The following is a 14,724-nucleotide window of genomic DNA, read 5'->3' as shown; positions in this document are numbered from 1 at the left end:
ATGTAAACAAACTTGTTAACAAACTGAGTCGAAGGGTTTCACAATATTGTTTTGATATCTTCAACTGTTATTGACAAAGGGAGTCAAAACCATTTCCTGCTTATTTTGCGGATGTATTTGCATGTTTAGTGGGGGGACTGTAAAAAAAAACAGACAGAGAGAGAGAAAATGATTAGTAGTGTATCCTAATATCTTCCATTGAAAACAAGAGGAAAAGCTTGACAAACTTGACAGTCAAAAAGATGGGAGGGGACTGACAGGAAGAGAGATCACACAGAAGAATGTAAAATTGACATTGGGGAGTTGCATCGGATCCTTGTTTTCCTCTTTGTGCGCCTCTGTGACAGCTCGGCACAGTCCTCAATAAAAGCCTTTTTGTCTGCTGGTGTCTTGGAAGAACAGATTGTTAGAAACTCTGTCACATGACCCCCTCACTGGAGTCCTGCGTGCATGTACAAACACACAGTCACACCATATGTCTATGCAACTCACACAATTTCACTCACACACATTATGTGCACTGCTGCAATGTTATTAGTCACTGCATTCTTTCTAACAAAGGCTCATTCCAGAGGAAAATATTTCCTGATGGACTACAGAAACATCTGGAGAGTATAATCAACGCGCTCATCAAACTCTGCTGGCAAGAGTATGGACACTTATTGTAAAGTTTTTCTGTCCAGTGTTTCCAGTACACATTCAAAAGATCTTTGGCACACATTCAAACTGTGTGACGGAAAGGCACAGAGCCATTCTACTGAACAGAGGATATTGGTGGGTGGAAAAGTACAAAGGGTCAAAACCCCCAAAGAGTGCACCCTGTTATTCCCTTGGTGTAAATTTTGAAAGAAAAAAAAATTCCTTTGCCTTTTTAAAATTAGGGTTACACTGAATATCTAATTATTATTATTTTTTCTATTGCATACATGCTGTGGTTTACTCATTCACTTTGCTAGTGAAAAGTTGTTAGTTTGATTCAAGCCAGAGACACAAATTCCAGCTAGGAGTACACAAGCTAGTATAATGACTGCTACAAGTCTGGATAGAGGAGGACTGCATGAAGAAGGGCATCTGGGGTAAAAACGCTGCCAAATCAAACACGTGGGGCTACCTGCTGTGATGTCCCCTTCTATCAAGGGAGCAGCTGAAAGTAGCTTAAAAAAAGTTTAAAAAACACAGGTTTTGCATATGTTATTAATAAGATCTGTATATACTTATGAATGAACCAGGGGCGATTTTAGCCCATTTTTGGGGGTGCTTCAGCACCCCCAAAATGAATCAAAGCACCCCCAAAGATTTCTTACTTTTTTTGGACAATATTTGCTGTCTGTGTGACACACTGCTAAAAATATAAAAACCATACAGTACTTGGTTGAAACATAACATTTTAACAACAAAAGTATAGATAACACCCCCCCTCCCAAAATGGTTTGTTCCAGCTCGGCTCTCCCTTACTCTGGCTCTAGCTCTGTTGCTGCCAGAGCGGCAGCAGACGCAGCGGAGCGGAGGTGTAAGTGCCTGGCTTAAAACAGGACATATTAGCTGCATTTAACCTTCAGTTACTCTTTATATGTAGTTAGGTAGCAGTCAGGCCATGTTTCTTTTTAGCTGAAAAACATTACACCAGGTAACCTGCAGTGTTGAAAACATGTTTTCCGACAATGTTTGCTACCCTACAATCCGTCCTACTCTGTAGTAAAATCAGCGACATTTGACCGTCCTGTTGCTCCCATTGAAATTTATATAGCATATTTAAAATCTAAAACTAAAAATTGTCCGTAGCCTACTGTTGTTACCACTGTCCTGTTTGAAATGGATACTAACTAGCTAACTGACTGGATGCCCATTAACCTTAAAACTACGGTGTGTGTGTGTGTGTGTGTGTGTGTGTGTGTGTGTGTGTGTGTGTGTGTGTGTGTGTGTGTGTGTGTGTGTTTGTGTACAGAGAGACAGCCAGGTTCATAAGGGATATAAGGAAGTTTTTTCAAAAAAGGAGCAACATTCAGGTAAAGTGTAAGAACAAATGATCCATCAATAAAGGATAATGTTGGATCAGTGTTTCAATATTTATATCTTTTATTAGATGTTCATGTGGTTTGGTTATTTGCCTTTTGGTTGAAAGTACACTGAGAGAGGACTTTTGTTAGTGATCTTAATAGTATTTTTCATATTAATGTAATTTTTCATCTAATTGAATCCAATCTATTTGTGTATGATTGTCAGTCCAAAGAGGGAGAGAGGAAAGAGGGAACGTCAGGAGAAAGTACAAGGTCAGGAAGAAGCAGGTAAGAAAACAGACAGGGAACAAAACAGAAACTATTAAACTGACAAAGAGAAAAAACCTGATTTTACTCACACAATCAGGAAGTTGTGTTCTCCCTATATTAAAGCTGCTATACAGAAGCTGCAAAACAAACTGGGTTGAAACATTTTTGACCCTCTTTAACAACATTCCAACATTATAATTGATTGGGGAGATTAAAATTAATGATCTATTTTTATGTGGTTCAGCCACAACTCTACTAAAACCTCAGCCAGTAATAGGTGGGCCAACTTTTGGACTGTCCAGTTGTCTGTATGACTGCTGCAGTACAGTATCAGAAAGTGCCAAACAGCCCTGGTGGAGTGAGGAGCTGTAAAGAGAAGCAGAGTGCTCTGTTTATATTCTAAAAGTGTTTTAAGCTTGTTTCAAAGATTCTGTACAGCAGCTTTAAATGTTTTCCAAAAGCACACATACACTTATCAGTGTTTCTCAAACTTTTTACAGTGTGTACCACCTGAGAAAGATGTCAAGCTCTCCCAAGTACCACTATGAAAGCATGAAACTCATAAATCTTACAACACAAAATTAGTATTATTAAATTAGTAAAATTAGTATCTGCAGTAAAGATTTTTATTTGTAATAATTTATTCTGTTTTGGGAGTGTTTTTTATGTATCTGTATTATATTATACATACACATTAAAAGTGAATCTCTGTCCAAATGCACTCAGTTTACTTCTTACTCACTATGAGCATCATTCATTATTCTCCCCCAGTAATTAATGTTAGGATATGTATTTTTTTTTATCCCAATCCATTCTTCTTTTGCAGCATTTAAATAACCTTGATCAGATTTGATGGTTTTGTTACAGACTTTTCAAAAAAAGTGTTTTGCCTTTCTTTCTCAAATGTGGGATTAAATTGTGTTAAAATGTACAAAACAGTGATGTCATGTTTTGTGACGAGGACCCAGGCACAGAGAGACTTGTTGAATTTAAGAATCTTATGATTTAAGAAAGAAATTTGCAGACTTGCACAGAGATGGTAAATTATGATGACTGATAACGGAGATGAAGACAACAGACGATGAGGACAGGGAGGAACAGGGGTTTAAATGCACCAAGGAGACAGTCAGAGAGAACTCGGGACAACTGGAGACATTTAAGGATGCAGGGACTGACAGAGACAGGGAAGAAGTCTCATCGTGACGTGTAAAGTTTATCTTGCCTGGCTGGGCAGCTCTCTGGGTGCTCAGCACCCCCAAAGCTCTAATCCTAGAATCGCCCCTGGAATGAACACAATACCTTGTTGGTCTTACAACATGTTGAAACAAGATTCTGATCTTCTGAAATAAATCCATCACTGAAGTAGTTCTTGTATTTTGAATTTTGCATTTATGAGAAGACAGGGTGTTTCTCCCAATGTCACCACTGTTTTTGTGCCAGGTGAATCTTTACAGAAAAGCACACCTAAATCACTGACTGACTTTTCAGAAAGATAACACTTTATGATGGCATTCTTACTAGTTGTAAGTAATACCCCTCTTTCAGAAATATGCATTCAGGACCGAAGGGGGTCTCTCTCTCTTTCTCTCTCTCTCTCTCTCCCCCCCTCTCTCTCTAAAACATGTGCAGATAGACAGATGTGTGATAATATCTGTCTTGTACTGATGTTATTGCACTGAGCTACCAAGTGTTTCTTGGTAAGAGTGAATATTTGATTTTGGATCCTTACTGGATGCATGACCTGGCAGGAATTTAAACACCCAACTAGTTGTTCCAAAGGCTCTAATGTTGCCACACAATTGCCTCACATTTCTTAATAGTTCCTTCATGAAGCGAGAGTTTCATTTCATTTTTTAAACTGGTGTGGACCAACGGTTTTCTAGGTTTTCTCGTGGTATTTCAAAGTTGGTTTTTTGACTATTTCATTTTTAGTGAAGCCACAGTGACAGGACTCATTCGAGCACTAAAAAAGGATGTTACTCAAGTGATGAACCATTACTTACATCATTAAACCACATATAAAAATCCCCTAAAAAATGATGTTTGCTGAAGAAACAAAAAAAACCTTCCCCATTAAGCAATAATGTTAATAATAGTAATAATATTAATAGTAATGATAATAATAATAATGATAATAAAAATAATAATAAATGTATGTTGCACTTATAAATAAACATTTTTGTGTATGTTGTCCATTCATGTCTCTAGGGTTTCAAATATGGCCCAGAGGTCAGAACCATCTGCCCATAACCATCCTACTAGGGGGTCCACATCTGGGTTCTGCGTTGCCCTTACCTGCCTGTCTCTTTAAGAAAAGTCATATGATGGTCACATGACCCGGAAGAATACCGAAGTCATTCAGCGTGGTTGTGTTTACAGGCGTGTTGTTTACTTGGCGCCTGCAGGTTTGTGCTGTAAATAAACCGTTAATTTACGATAATTAATCCATTAGACATTTATATTATCATTCAAAGAATAGTAACGTAACCTGCTTTCTTTTGTATAGCAGCCACAGCTCTCTGCTATCAATGTCGAGGTAGGTTTATGTGAAGGATTTAGGTTTACTCTAAATAGACGGATTGCTTTGCTCTCAGTAAACGAGCTTACACGTAAATAAATCGCCGATAGAATTCTGCCATTATTTTAATGGTATGCGGCGACACTAGCAGGCTTAAAATCCGAGTCAAATGTCGTTTGTCATGTATTAGCATCTCTTCGTATTTCGCACAGGTGTGTTACAGATGTTGTAAAAATCTCAAGTAATCAAAAAAACATTACTGCCGTACGTTTTTTAACGTGTCCCGATTTGCATGTATCCTCTCATTTTTAAATTGCCCTAATTTTCATTGAATTTTGCTTTATAACAATGACACGGTATGACATGTGTCTTCAGTTACATTGAAGGAGGTGTTGATAATGTTTTATTTCTGCCTCTTTTACCCTCAGGAGTAACTAAAAACATCTCTTTTTAGATATATTGATCATGAAGCAGGTTAGTGAGGCTGTGAATGTCCCTGCATGCTTCATATCAAACCATGAAGGCTTTCTTGGAAGCATCAAAAATTTCATTGAGGATTTTGTGGTGACTGAAATAGATATCTATGGACAGCATGTTAACACAGCAGCAGCCACACAGACACCGGGCTGTGCCTCTTCGGTTCGAAATGACAGAACCAGTGCAGAATATAAAGAGGACAGTCATTCTTCAGCCTCACAGGATGCTGATGTCCCTCTGGATTGGGGGGTACACGACCCACTCCCTAGTCTAGGGAGTTTAGATTTAGGTGTGATTTTAGGTCAGTCAGTCAGTGAGGAGCTCGAGCAGTTTGTGTTAACTCTCAGAGATAAAAATCCACCTGATCTGGAGCTTTCCCTTGGTTCCTTTGCTGACAAACACCAGAGAGCCAGCGTCCACCGAGCTGTCAGACACCGCTTCCCTTTTCTCATGACTGTCACCATTCAGCCTGAGATCAGGGTGAGGGAGGACCCAGACTACAGAGAGCTCTCCCAGCTTGTTAAGGAGGATGAGGCTGAGGACTTTTTCAGGTTTATAGATGCCAAAGTGAGAGGTTCATCCTATACGTTTGGACCTGATGACAATAAAGAGCACAGGACGGCAGTCCATCACTTCCTGAATCGAAGGTTCGGGAAACTGGTGGAGACTAAAAGCTTCAATGACCAGGGGAGGACATCGATCTCAGTTAGGCTGAGGGAGCGAGGGAGGCCAAAGAAGAGAACAGCGGAGGAACGTAAAGACGATGAAGTTTACACTGGTAAGGCGTAGCATTGCAAGTTATTGATCATTTATCATCTGAAATATAAAATCTAAAAAATAGTAATGCTTTAGATCAAATTACCTACTTTAAGTAAACAAATAAATAATATAGAAAAAGCTGGAGAAGAATGAAGAATTTTAACTATAAATGAAATAATTATGGCAGCTTTATTATCACAGTAATTGTGATTTGAATCGGTCAAAGCTGGAGAAAAAGACAGGAAAACTCTTAGTGAGAAGGGCAGGATGACACAGGTTAAGAGAATGAAAATCAAAGATGCTTTAAAAAAATCAGGTTTCCTGTAGGGAACATTTCCAAATATGATAAAAATATAGATGTTTTTTTGCGTGTTTTTTCAGCGTTCACTCTGTGTAAGGAAAACCTTGAGACTCTGGAGGCCATCAGCTACATGGCAGCAGCTCTCGGGGTCCTGCCATCTGATTTCACCTATGCTGGGATCAAGGATAAGAGAGCAATCACCTACCAGTCCATGGTGGTAAAGAAGGTCTCACCTCAACGGTACTGCTGTGTTTCTTTCATGCATTTTGAGCACATGTATATATATGTATGTATATATATTTTTTTCTTATTTTCAAATCATGGGATAAAAGCACCAAAAGTTGTGTTATTCTCTTTATGTTAGAGTTCTTCTTGTAAAACCATTTATATATTTTGCATTATGTGTGACTAGGTTGAAAGAGAAGAATGCAGAGTTTCAGAACAGAGGGATCCGCGTGTTTCAGGTGCGTTCTGTCAGCGAGCCTCTCCGGCTTGGACGACTGCAGGGGAATCACTTCGACCTGGTTGTCCGGGACCTGAGACCACACGGTGCTGGTGACATGCACTCCTCTGGTGGAGACGTGCACACAAGGCTGGCAGCACTGGTGAAAGAAGCAGTGGAGAATGTCAAGGTAGATTTTGAGTTTTAGGTTTCCTGCAATCCTGTGGTAAAAGCTTATGCCAGGAACCAGACTTTCTTTAATGTTTTATTAAAGAAAGTTTTTTTTTTATTGGACATTGACAAGCTTAAAAAGGCACCTAACTTAAATAGTGAACCAGTGTTGTGTCTGCACTTGCACAGCTTGGCATAGAATACATTTTGAATTGTATACAAAAACTCTTCATTTGTTAAAGTTTATTTAGTTGATTCTAATAATGCAAAGATATCACAGTTTGACCAACAAGGTGATTCTCAAAGAGCTATTAGCTAAAAACCTGGTATACCTCAGTGTAGTTCTCCAAAATCCGAGGAAAGTGAACAAATAGAGGAAAAAAGAAGAAGTGGTAATCCTAAAAAAAAAAAAAAACTCACTGCAGCAGAAAAACAGTATCTGAAGGTCATGTCCTTTAAAAATAGGAGGGGAAAAAATCTGGCAAAGGCCTGACACAACCTGAGAGATGCATCTGAAAAGGTCTCAGTGGAAGGGTGGCTGTCAAGAAGCCACAGCTGAAATTAGTCCTCGACTAATCATGTCTTTCCTGATAGAGTTTTAAAATATGTCTGCTTAGTAGCAAGTGGTTTTGTTGGTTCAGAATGTCTGCCTTATACAAGCTACATAGCCACCACCACACATTGACCTCTGATGTTTTTCACTGTAGGCCAGAGGGTTTGTCAACTACTATGGACCACAGAGGTTTGGGAGCGGACAGAGCGTTCAGGCTGATCGAGTAGGACTAGCTCTACTGAAAGAGGATATGGTGAGTGTTTGAGACATTCGCTATGTATTCAAGATGATAATACTGTTGGTTACGGTCATATAAAGCTAATCCACGACCGGCATTGCTCAGTGAAAACAGCACATTGTTGAGTTACTGTATGTAATGTGTGTGTCAGGTGAGTGCTGTACGTCTCTTCTTCACTCCAGAGGAAGGCGATGACCCTCAGAGTCATGCGAAGAGACACTTCCTCCAAACAGGTTTGTTTTAGTTTCATGGGAGATTTTTCTTCCTCCAGAAACTTCTAAAATGAGAACTATTCCTTGCTGAATCTGAGGTTTTTTTGATGAACAGTGTGATGATCTGTTCCTTTATTTATTTTTGAAAGTTAGCTGAAATTCATCATCCATATTTGGCTAAAACCTTATGATTCTGTAATGTCAGCATCTGCTGTTCTAGTGAATTCATGACACATTTCATAAACCAAGTTTTGTGTTTTTAAAACCGAATTAACGTCATGCAAATGCTTTTTTTAGAATTTGCAATTTCAGTATGTTTTGTCGTTTTATTTTTCTCTGTCTTTCACCCCTCTCCACTCCAGATAACGCTAAGGAGTCCTTAGCTTTGATGCCGTTGTCCAAGCCCAGGGAGCGGTTGATGCTGCGGGCCCTGAACCGCTATGGTACAGGTCCTGATGGTTGTGACCAAGCCTGGCTCAGCCTGCCACACAGCATGAGGATTTTCTACCCTCACGCTTACTGTAGCAGGTCAGCTGCAAGGAGAATCTATCCATCCATCCATTATCTTAACTGCTTCTCCTGTTCAGGGTTGTGGGGGAGCTGAAGCCTGTCTCATCTGTCATAGGGCACAAGGCGGGGCACGTCTTTGAATATTTTTTATGATAATAAATACAAATTTGGGAAAGTAACACCAACAGGTTTGACAGATAGCGATATGTAAAAAAATGTTGTGTATTCATTTATTTATTAAAGCTGGTTTCCATTATAGGTGAGGGAGATAAATTGGGGCTAGGTGTAGCCCAAATAAGTGGTTTCTTTTATTTATTAGGAAATTAAAATAAACGTTATATAAAAACCAAACAGTATTATTAATAACATGTCATTCCAGTGCTTTAGATCTTTAATTTGAATAATTATGTCGATGTTCTTGTGGTTGTCAGAGTTTGGAACGAGGCGGCGGCACACAGGCTAACTACAATGGGTCATAGTGTCCGAAGAGGTGACCTGGTGTGGTTACGACAAGGTCAAAACAAAATGGAAGATGCTAGAGAAACCAGCATGGCTCAGGTAAGAAGGTAGATAAAACAGGAAAAGGAGACCTTTTAGAAGGAATAGCTGATTAAAAAGATAGCTCAGGAGTAATTAGGTTAGCTTTGTGTTATAATCAGAGCAAACACTTTTCCAGGTTTGTGACTTTGTTGCATCTGTGACATACATTATCACAGAAATCCAAGAACCAACTTGTTGACTTCATCGTGGACCTAAATGCTAGAATTGTAGTTCCCGCCTTCGTTTTCACACATTTACCAGATCCTTGAATTTTTCTATCTTAAACTTGGTACAGTCATGTGTGCTGCATCCTGGATGCTACCCAGGCAGTGCCCACCTCTTAAACCACACAGTATTTCCAGTACAAGCACATCTAAAGCTGAGTGTTTCCTCCCGTGTGTTCACATGTTCATACAAGCGGGAGCTTAAGTTTTGTCTTATTTTTCAAAGTAAAGTTTGCATAGGCCAAACACCAAAGGAGGAGATAAAGGAGGAGCGGCATTTAAGAATCTAAGCTGGAGAAATGAAAGCATAATCTTGGCCTGAAACTGCAAAGCTGAGGTTAGAATGGGGGGTGAGAACAACACAAAGTATATCAGCAAACAGCTCATTATAAAAATTTTATCAATGAAGTTATTTATTGTTTCTATTTGTTTCCTTTTAGTGAGTTAAACTACCCTTTTTAGTGTGCATGAAAGGACAGAGTAGAGGTGAAAACTGTGGTTACTTCCTTTTTTAGGCTGTAATTGAGCAGTTTACAACAGTAACTTTGTTATGGTTTCACTTACTGTACTTTTGCTGCTGCTGCTGCAGTCCAGAAATACCTCCTGGTAATTTCAGCAGTAAATAGGATTATTTAGTGACACATTTTTTTGTGCTCTCTTGGTCACAGGAGACATTTTCGATGTGAGGACACGTTGTTACTTTTTTCAAACACCCTGTCAGTGCCACTAACTTTGTGTTTGTGCCTTCTTCTAGATCCATGTGGTGACAGATGAAGAGGAGCAAGAGGGTATCTACAAACTAGAACAAGTAGGGAGTGTTTGGAGCTATTTGTTTCTCTGCCAATTGCTATTTTTTGTACACTACAGTAACACTACAGTTGCTACTTGTTACATTATTGTCCTGCCAGGTTGTGTTACCGATGCCAGGAAACACTGTGAAGTATCCAGAAAATGCCATGGGAACTTGGTACCGAGAGAGGCTGGTTAGAGATGGACTTGAAGATTGCCGCTTCAGAGTCAGCAGCCTCAAACTGAACCTGCCTGGCTGCTACCGCCCCCTGCTGGCAGTGCCGCACAACCTCAGGTATCAGCTGCAGAGAGCAGCCAGCAGAGAGGGTGGAAGAGCGATGGCAGGCTCGGAGTCGCTCACTCTCACCCTAAACTTCGACTTGGACTCCTCGTGCTATGCTACCATCTGCCTCAGAGAGATCATGAAGTGTGACCCCTGAAGGTTAAAGGAGGACATAGCTGTTGTATTTGTTTGAAGGAGAAGAAAACAGCTTTTCTACAATACTTTGTACTTTCATTGACCGTTATTATGTTACCAGTAGTCTTTTAGTTTGTTGTTGAAGACCGTAAGTATAAAGAAAAATCATATTGTGCAGTTCAAAAAGCATAATGAAAGGAGGCCACTGCCAAATGTGAACAAATGTATATGTAAAAGAATTCATGCAGTATGTTTCTCGTGCCATAAATAAATCCTCTAAAACAACAAAGTTTATGATTTATTTTTTTTTAAATTTCTCTATTTTCATTCAGAATGTTTAAGTTTGAAATCTTAAAAACACAATTTGACTGGGTTCAACTCCACACTCTCCATCTTAAAAATAATAAAGCATTGACCTAAAATGTCAGAAATTAACTGCAATCTTAACTGAGTCCACTTAAAATGTGCATGTGATTTTAAAAAAAAGAGAGAGACTAATAACCTTTGACCCTGACAAAGAGGTTCCAGAGCCTCTGTTGTGCTGTTGGGAGCATTTTGCTGGCATGATTGGAGTCTGCTTTTTCCCTTCTCCCCAGTTGTTGTTTTAAAGTTGTTTTGCAGGTGGACTCCATCTCCCTGTTCTCTTCTTATCCCAGCTTATGTCGCATTTAGATTACACAACTGCCATTCTGATTGCTCAGGAAGGCATATCAATATGTGCCATCACAAGAATATTAAGTGTTTCCCAGCATAGTCTCCAACATTGAGTGAGGAGAGCAGGACAGGGTCATTGAAAAGCATTAACCCAACAGCAAGAATGGTATCTGTTCCTTTGTGGGAGGAGGAACGTGAGGTCCACTGCCAGAGCCCTGAAAATGACCTCCAGCGTACCTGTCAGAAAGGGACTCCAATAGTATGAGGTGAGGTGGCAACATCTGGCAGAGTTACCTGTGCTCATAGCTCAGCACCATACAGATCAACTGACTTTCACCAAAGAACACCGGGACTGGCAGATCTGCCAGTGATGCCCTATTCTCTTAACAGATAAGAGCAAGTTCGCACTGAGCACATGTAACAGTCCTGAAAGAGTCTTGAGACATTGTGGTAAATGTTTTGCTGCCTGCAAGATCATCCAGCATGACCAGTTAGGCAGTGATGGTCTGGGGAGGAATATTCGTAGAGCAACAAGCAGATCTCCACATCCATGTTAGACCTTATGCCAGTGACATGGGGTTGGCATTGCACTGCACCAGAAAGAGAAGCTCATGGATAACTGATGCATTGATGCCACTGAACCACCATCACATTTGGTAAACCTGAATCCAGCTGAGGCAAATTGGGCCACAGACGCTTACGGATGCACTCATCCAGGTCTGAAAGGAGATTCCCCAGGACACCATCCACTGTCTCATCAGAAGCATGCCTAAACATGATCTCACGCTGCCAGTAGTGACAAGCACACTAGCAATAAGCAAGAGTAGAGGAAGGATAAGGAACGAGCACTGATCTGTGGCCAGCACCTGTGAAACGATTTCCTTTCTGGGGCTTGTCTTGTTGTTGACTCTCCACCTGTTATCACTTTGATGAAATGGATTTGCAAAGGTTTATGCTTCCCAACTGGAAAGATTTAAATTTAACAGACTTTATGTTATGTCACTGTGATTATCAAGCGTTACCTTATTTCTTATTTATTTTTTAAAGAAGTGCAAATAAATAAATCTTTCATGGGGGTTTGAAATGTATTCTTCCAAATTATCTAAATGCTTTATAAAAATTAATTAAATCATGGTAAGTGATATCCTCTCCTAGACTAGCCTTGATGGGCAGCTGGGGCTCGGGGAGGTTCAGGGGGTTGTATACCAGTCAAAAGATTCATGGTTCAATCTCCAGCTCCAGCACCAAGCATCCTTGGTGATGAATGCCGATAGATTCATCATAACGTGAGTGTGTGAATGTTATATAATGTGCTTAGGCATAGAATAAAAAGCACTGAGCGCGTAGTTGGGTGAATCAGACTTGCACTAAAAAGCACTTTGACCGCTCACTTAAAAAGTGCTCTATTAATACCAGTCCTTTTAGATTGTTCTCTTATTTATAGACTGACAAGGCAATGTGTTGGAATAATGCAGCCATCCACTTTTTCACCATTGGATTTAATCTGCATATGGCTTGTTTCCTATTAAGATACTCATATTTCCATTTGGAACACACTGACATGGATTTATTATACTGTCAAACAGATACCACCAGATGGCGACAACATACCATATTAGTCAAGCAAACGTCACAGGTACTGCTAGTGGTGTAGTGTCACATAGTAAAGTGGTTTTAACTACTTTGTAGAGTATGAACATTTATGCTCCTTAAGTGTTCACCAGTTTACTATTTTCCAAACTGGTATTATGCTCATCATCTTATCTGAGAGAACAGCAGCTGCCCCACATAGCTGAAAGGTTAATGATAATGTTTAGGATTTCAGTGCACTCCATTTCTGTGACTGAATCCAGCCCTCCAATTCACACGATCCCCTCTCGTTTAAGCATAGAGCGGTGGACCAGTGAGAGAGCCATTTTAAGAACCAATAAAAAGCATAATGAAGGATAAAACTCGGTGTAATTACGTTGCTAAGGGGCAGCTTTCGATCTGGATTAAAACTGAGCCAGCTTTGCCTCGTGTGACTAATTTATGGAATTTTGATGAGAATGTTTACAGACACCAGCATATGAAACCAATCTCATGAATAACTCATGCTGGCCATACCTCTGAGCTATTCTTAATAGCCATCACTGTAAGTAATATGAAAAGCGACTGCCTGTATGGGTGTTGTTGTTAAAGGTGGGTTCTGACACGCAGGCTGTCATCAAACCAACGCACTGCTTGATAAAGTATCTGCCTGTAAGGGAAACTGTCTGGTAAAGAAATACATCAGCACTAATGAGTTTCTTCACTTGTTGAAGATTTTTGTGGCAAACTTGCATGCTTGCACAGCACACAGACTACATCCTACAGTACTGAACATTCTGTTAAATGTTTCTTGCCTCAGGAGCCAAAGGGCACAGGTGTACTCTGGGTATCGAATGTTTTAGATCACTGTTATATATTGATATTTTGTCATTTTCAGTCTTAAACCAAGACTCTTGAACAAAGAGTCTTAGCAGTGGCTAAACCTTAAAACCTACCCATCCAATCCATCTTCCACCAATCAAAATCCAAAGAGCAAAATAACTAAAATAACCTTCTCACAACTACTAAACTAATGATATAAGCTTAAACGTTTAATTTCCCATTGATCCAACAAGGTGCTGGAAACATTCCTCTGAGATTTTGCTCCACATTGACACGAACAGTTGCGGAAGATTTGTGGGCTACGCATCTATTATGGGAATCTCCCATTCCACCACATCCCATAGGTGTTCTCTTGGATTGAGATCTGCGAGACTGTAGAGCTCATTTGACTCCCATGAACTCACTGTCATGTTTAAAGAACCAGTCTGAGATGAGCTTTGCTATCCTGCAGGAAGCAACTATTAGAAGATACACTGTAGTCATAAAGAGGTGGACATGGTTAGTAACAACACTCAAGTTGGCTGTGGTGTTTAAACAATGCACAGTTGGCACTAAGGCACCCGAAGTGTGCCAAGAAAACGTCTGCACAGCATTACACCACCATGTCTAGCCTGAACCGTTGACACAAGGCAGGATGGATCTGTGCTTCCATGTTCTTTTCTGACCTTACCATCCTAGTGTGGCAGCAGAAATTAAGATTAATCTGATTGTTTTTCCAGTTTTCTACTGTTCAATTTTGGTGAATCAGTGTCAACTGTAGCCTTAGTTTCTTGTTCGTAGATACCAGGAGTGGCACCCGGTGTGGTCTGCTGCTGTAGCCTATCTGCTTCAAGGTATGACGGTACACTCTTCTGCATACCTTGGTTGTAATCGGTGTAGAAGGTGTGGCCATTCTCCTCTGACCTCTGATATCAATCATTTTCACCCAGAGAACTGCAGCTCATTGGAAATTTTCTCTTTTTGAGACCATTTGCTGTAATCCTAGACACGGTTGTGTGGGAAAATCCCAGTAGATGACCAGTTTCTGAAATGCTCAGCCTGCCTGGCACCGACAAGCACACCGCAAAGTCTTGACCATGTCTACATGCCTAAATCCACTGCTTTGTTGCTGTGATGTGATTGGCTAATTGCATATTTGCATTAACATGCGGTCTTAATTTAAAATGAATATAATATTTTATTATACCAGAGAGTTGGTTGCTTTTAATATTTTGAGCGTCAGAAGTATCATTACTCACA

General features: G+C 40.0%; 1 protein-coding gene across 3 annotated transcripts; it reads left to right on the top strand.

The window, feature by feature from the left end:
• The first annotated feature begins 2,268 nt into the window (after positions 1-2,268).
• Positions 2,269-10,708, top strand: pus7l (pseudouridine synthase 7 like). 3 transcript variants are annotated; one of them, XM_039600583.1, is made up of 12 exons: positions 2,269-2,285; positions 4,476-4,672; positions 4,774-4,803; positions 5,240-6,040; positions 6,403-6,562; positions 6,735-6,954; positions 7,643-7,741; positions 7,878-7,959; positions 8,301-8,466; positions 8,880-9,006; positions 9,967-10,020; positions 10,121-10,708. In XM_039600583.1, the coding sequence occupies exons 2-12, from the start codon at positions 4,600-4,602 to the stop codon at positions 10,439-10,441; spliced, it is 2,133 nt and encodes a 710-aa protein (XP_039456517.1). In that variant the 5' UTR covers positions 2,269-2,285; positions 4,476-4,599; the 3' UTR covers positions 10,442-10,708. The 3 variants fall into 3 exon arrangements, with proteins under 3 accessions (XP_039456517.1, XP_031606478.1, XP_031606479.1); XM_031750618.2 differs by lacking the exon at positions 2,269-2,285 and having other exon boundaries at positions 4,579-4,672; positions 5,214-6,040; XM_031750619.2 differs by lacking the exons at positions 2,269-2,285; positions 4,774-4,803 and having other exon boundaries at positions 4,605-4,672; positions 5,214-6,040.
• The last annotated feature ends 4,016 nt before the right edge of the window (positions 10,709-14,724 follow it).

This window comes from Oreochromis aureus, linkage group 17 (genome assembly GCF_013358895.1).
Source record: "Oreochromis aureus strain Israel breed Guangdong linkage group 17, ZZ_aureus, whole genome shotgun sequence".
In the NCBI taxonomy this organism is placed as follows: domain Eukaryota; kingdom Metazoa; phylum Chordata; class Actinopteri; order Cichliformes; family Cichlidae; genus Oreochromis; species Oreochromis aureus.
The sequence above is the reverse complement of the archived record's forward strand: the minus strand, read 5'-3'. Positions and strand labels throughout refer to the sequence as shown.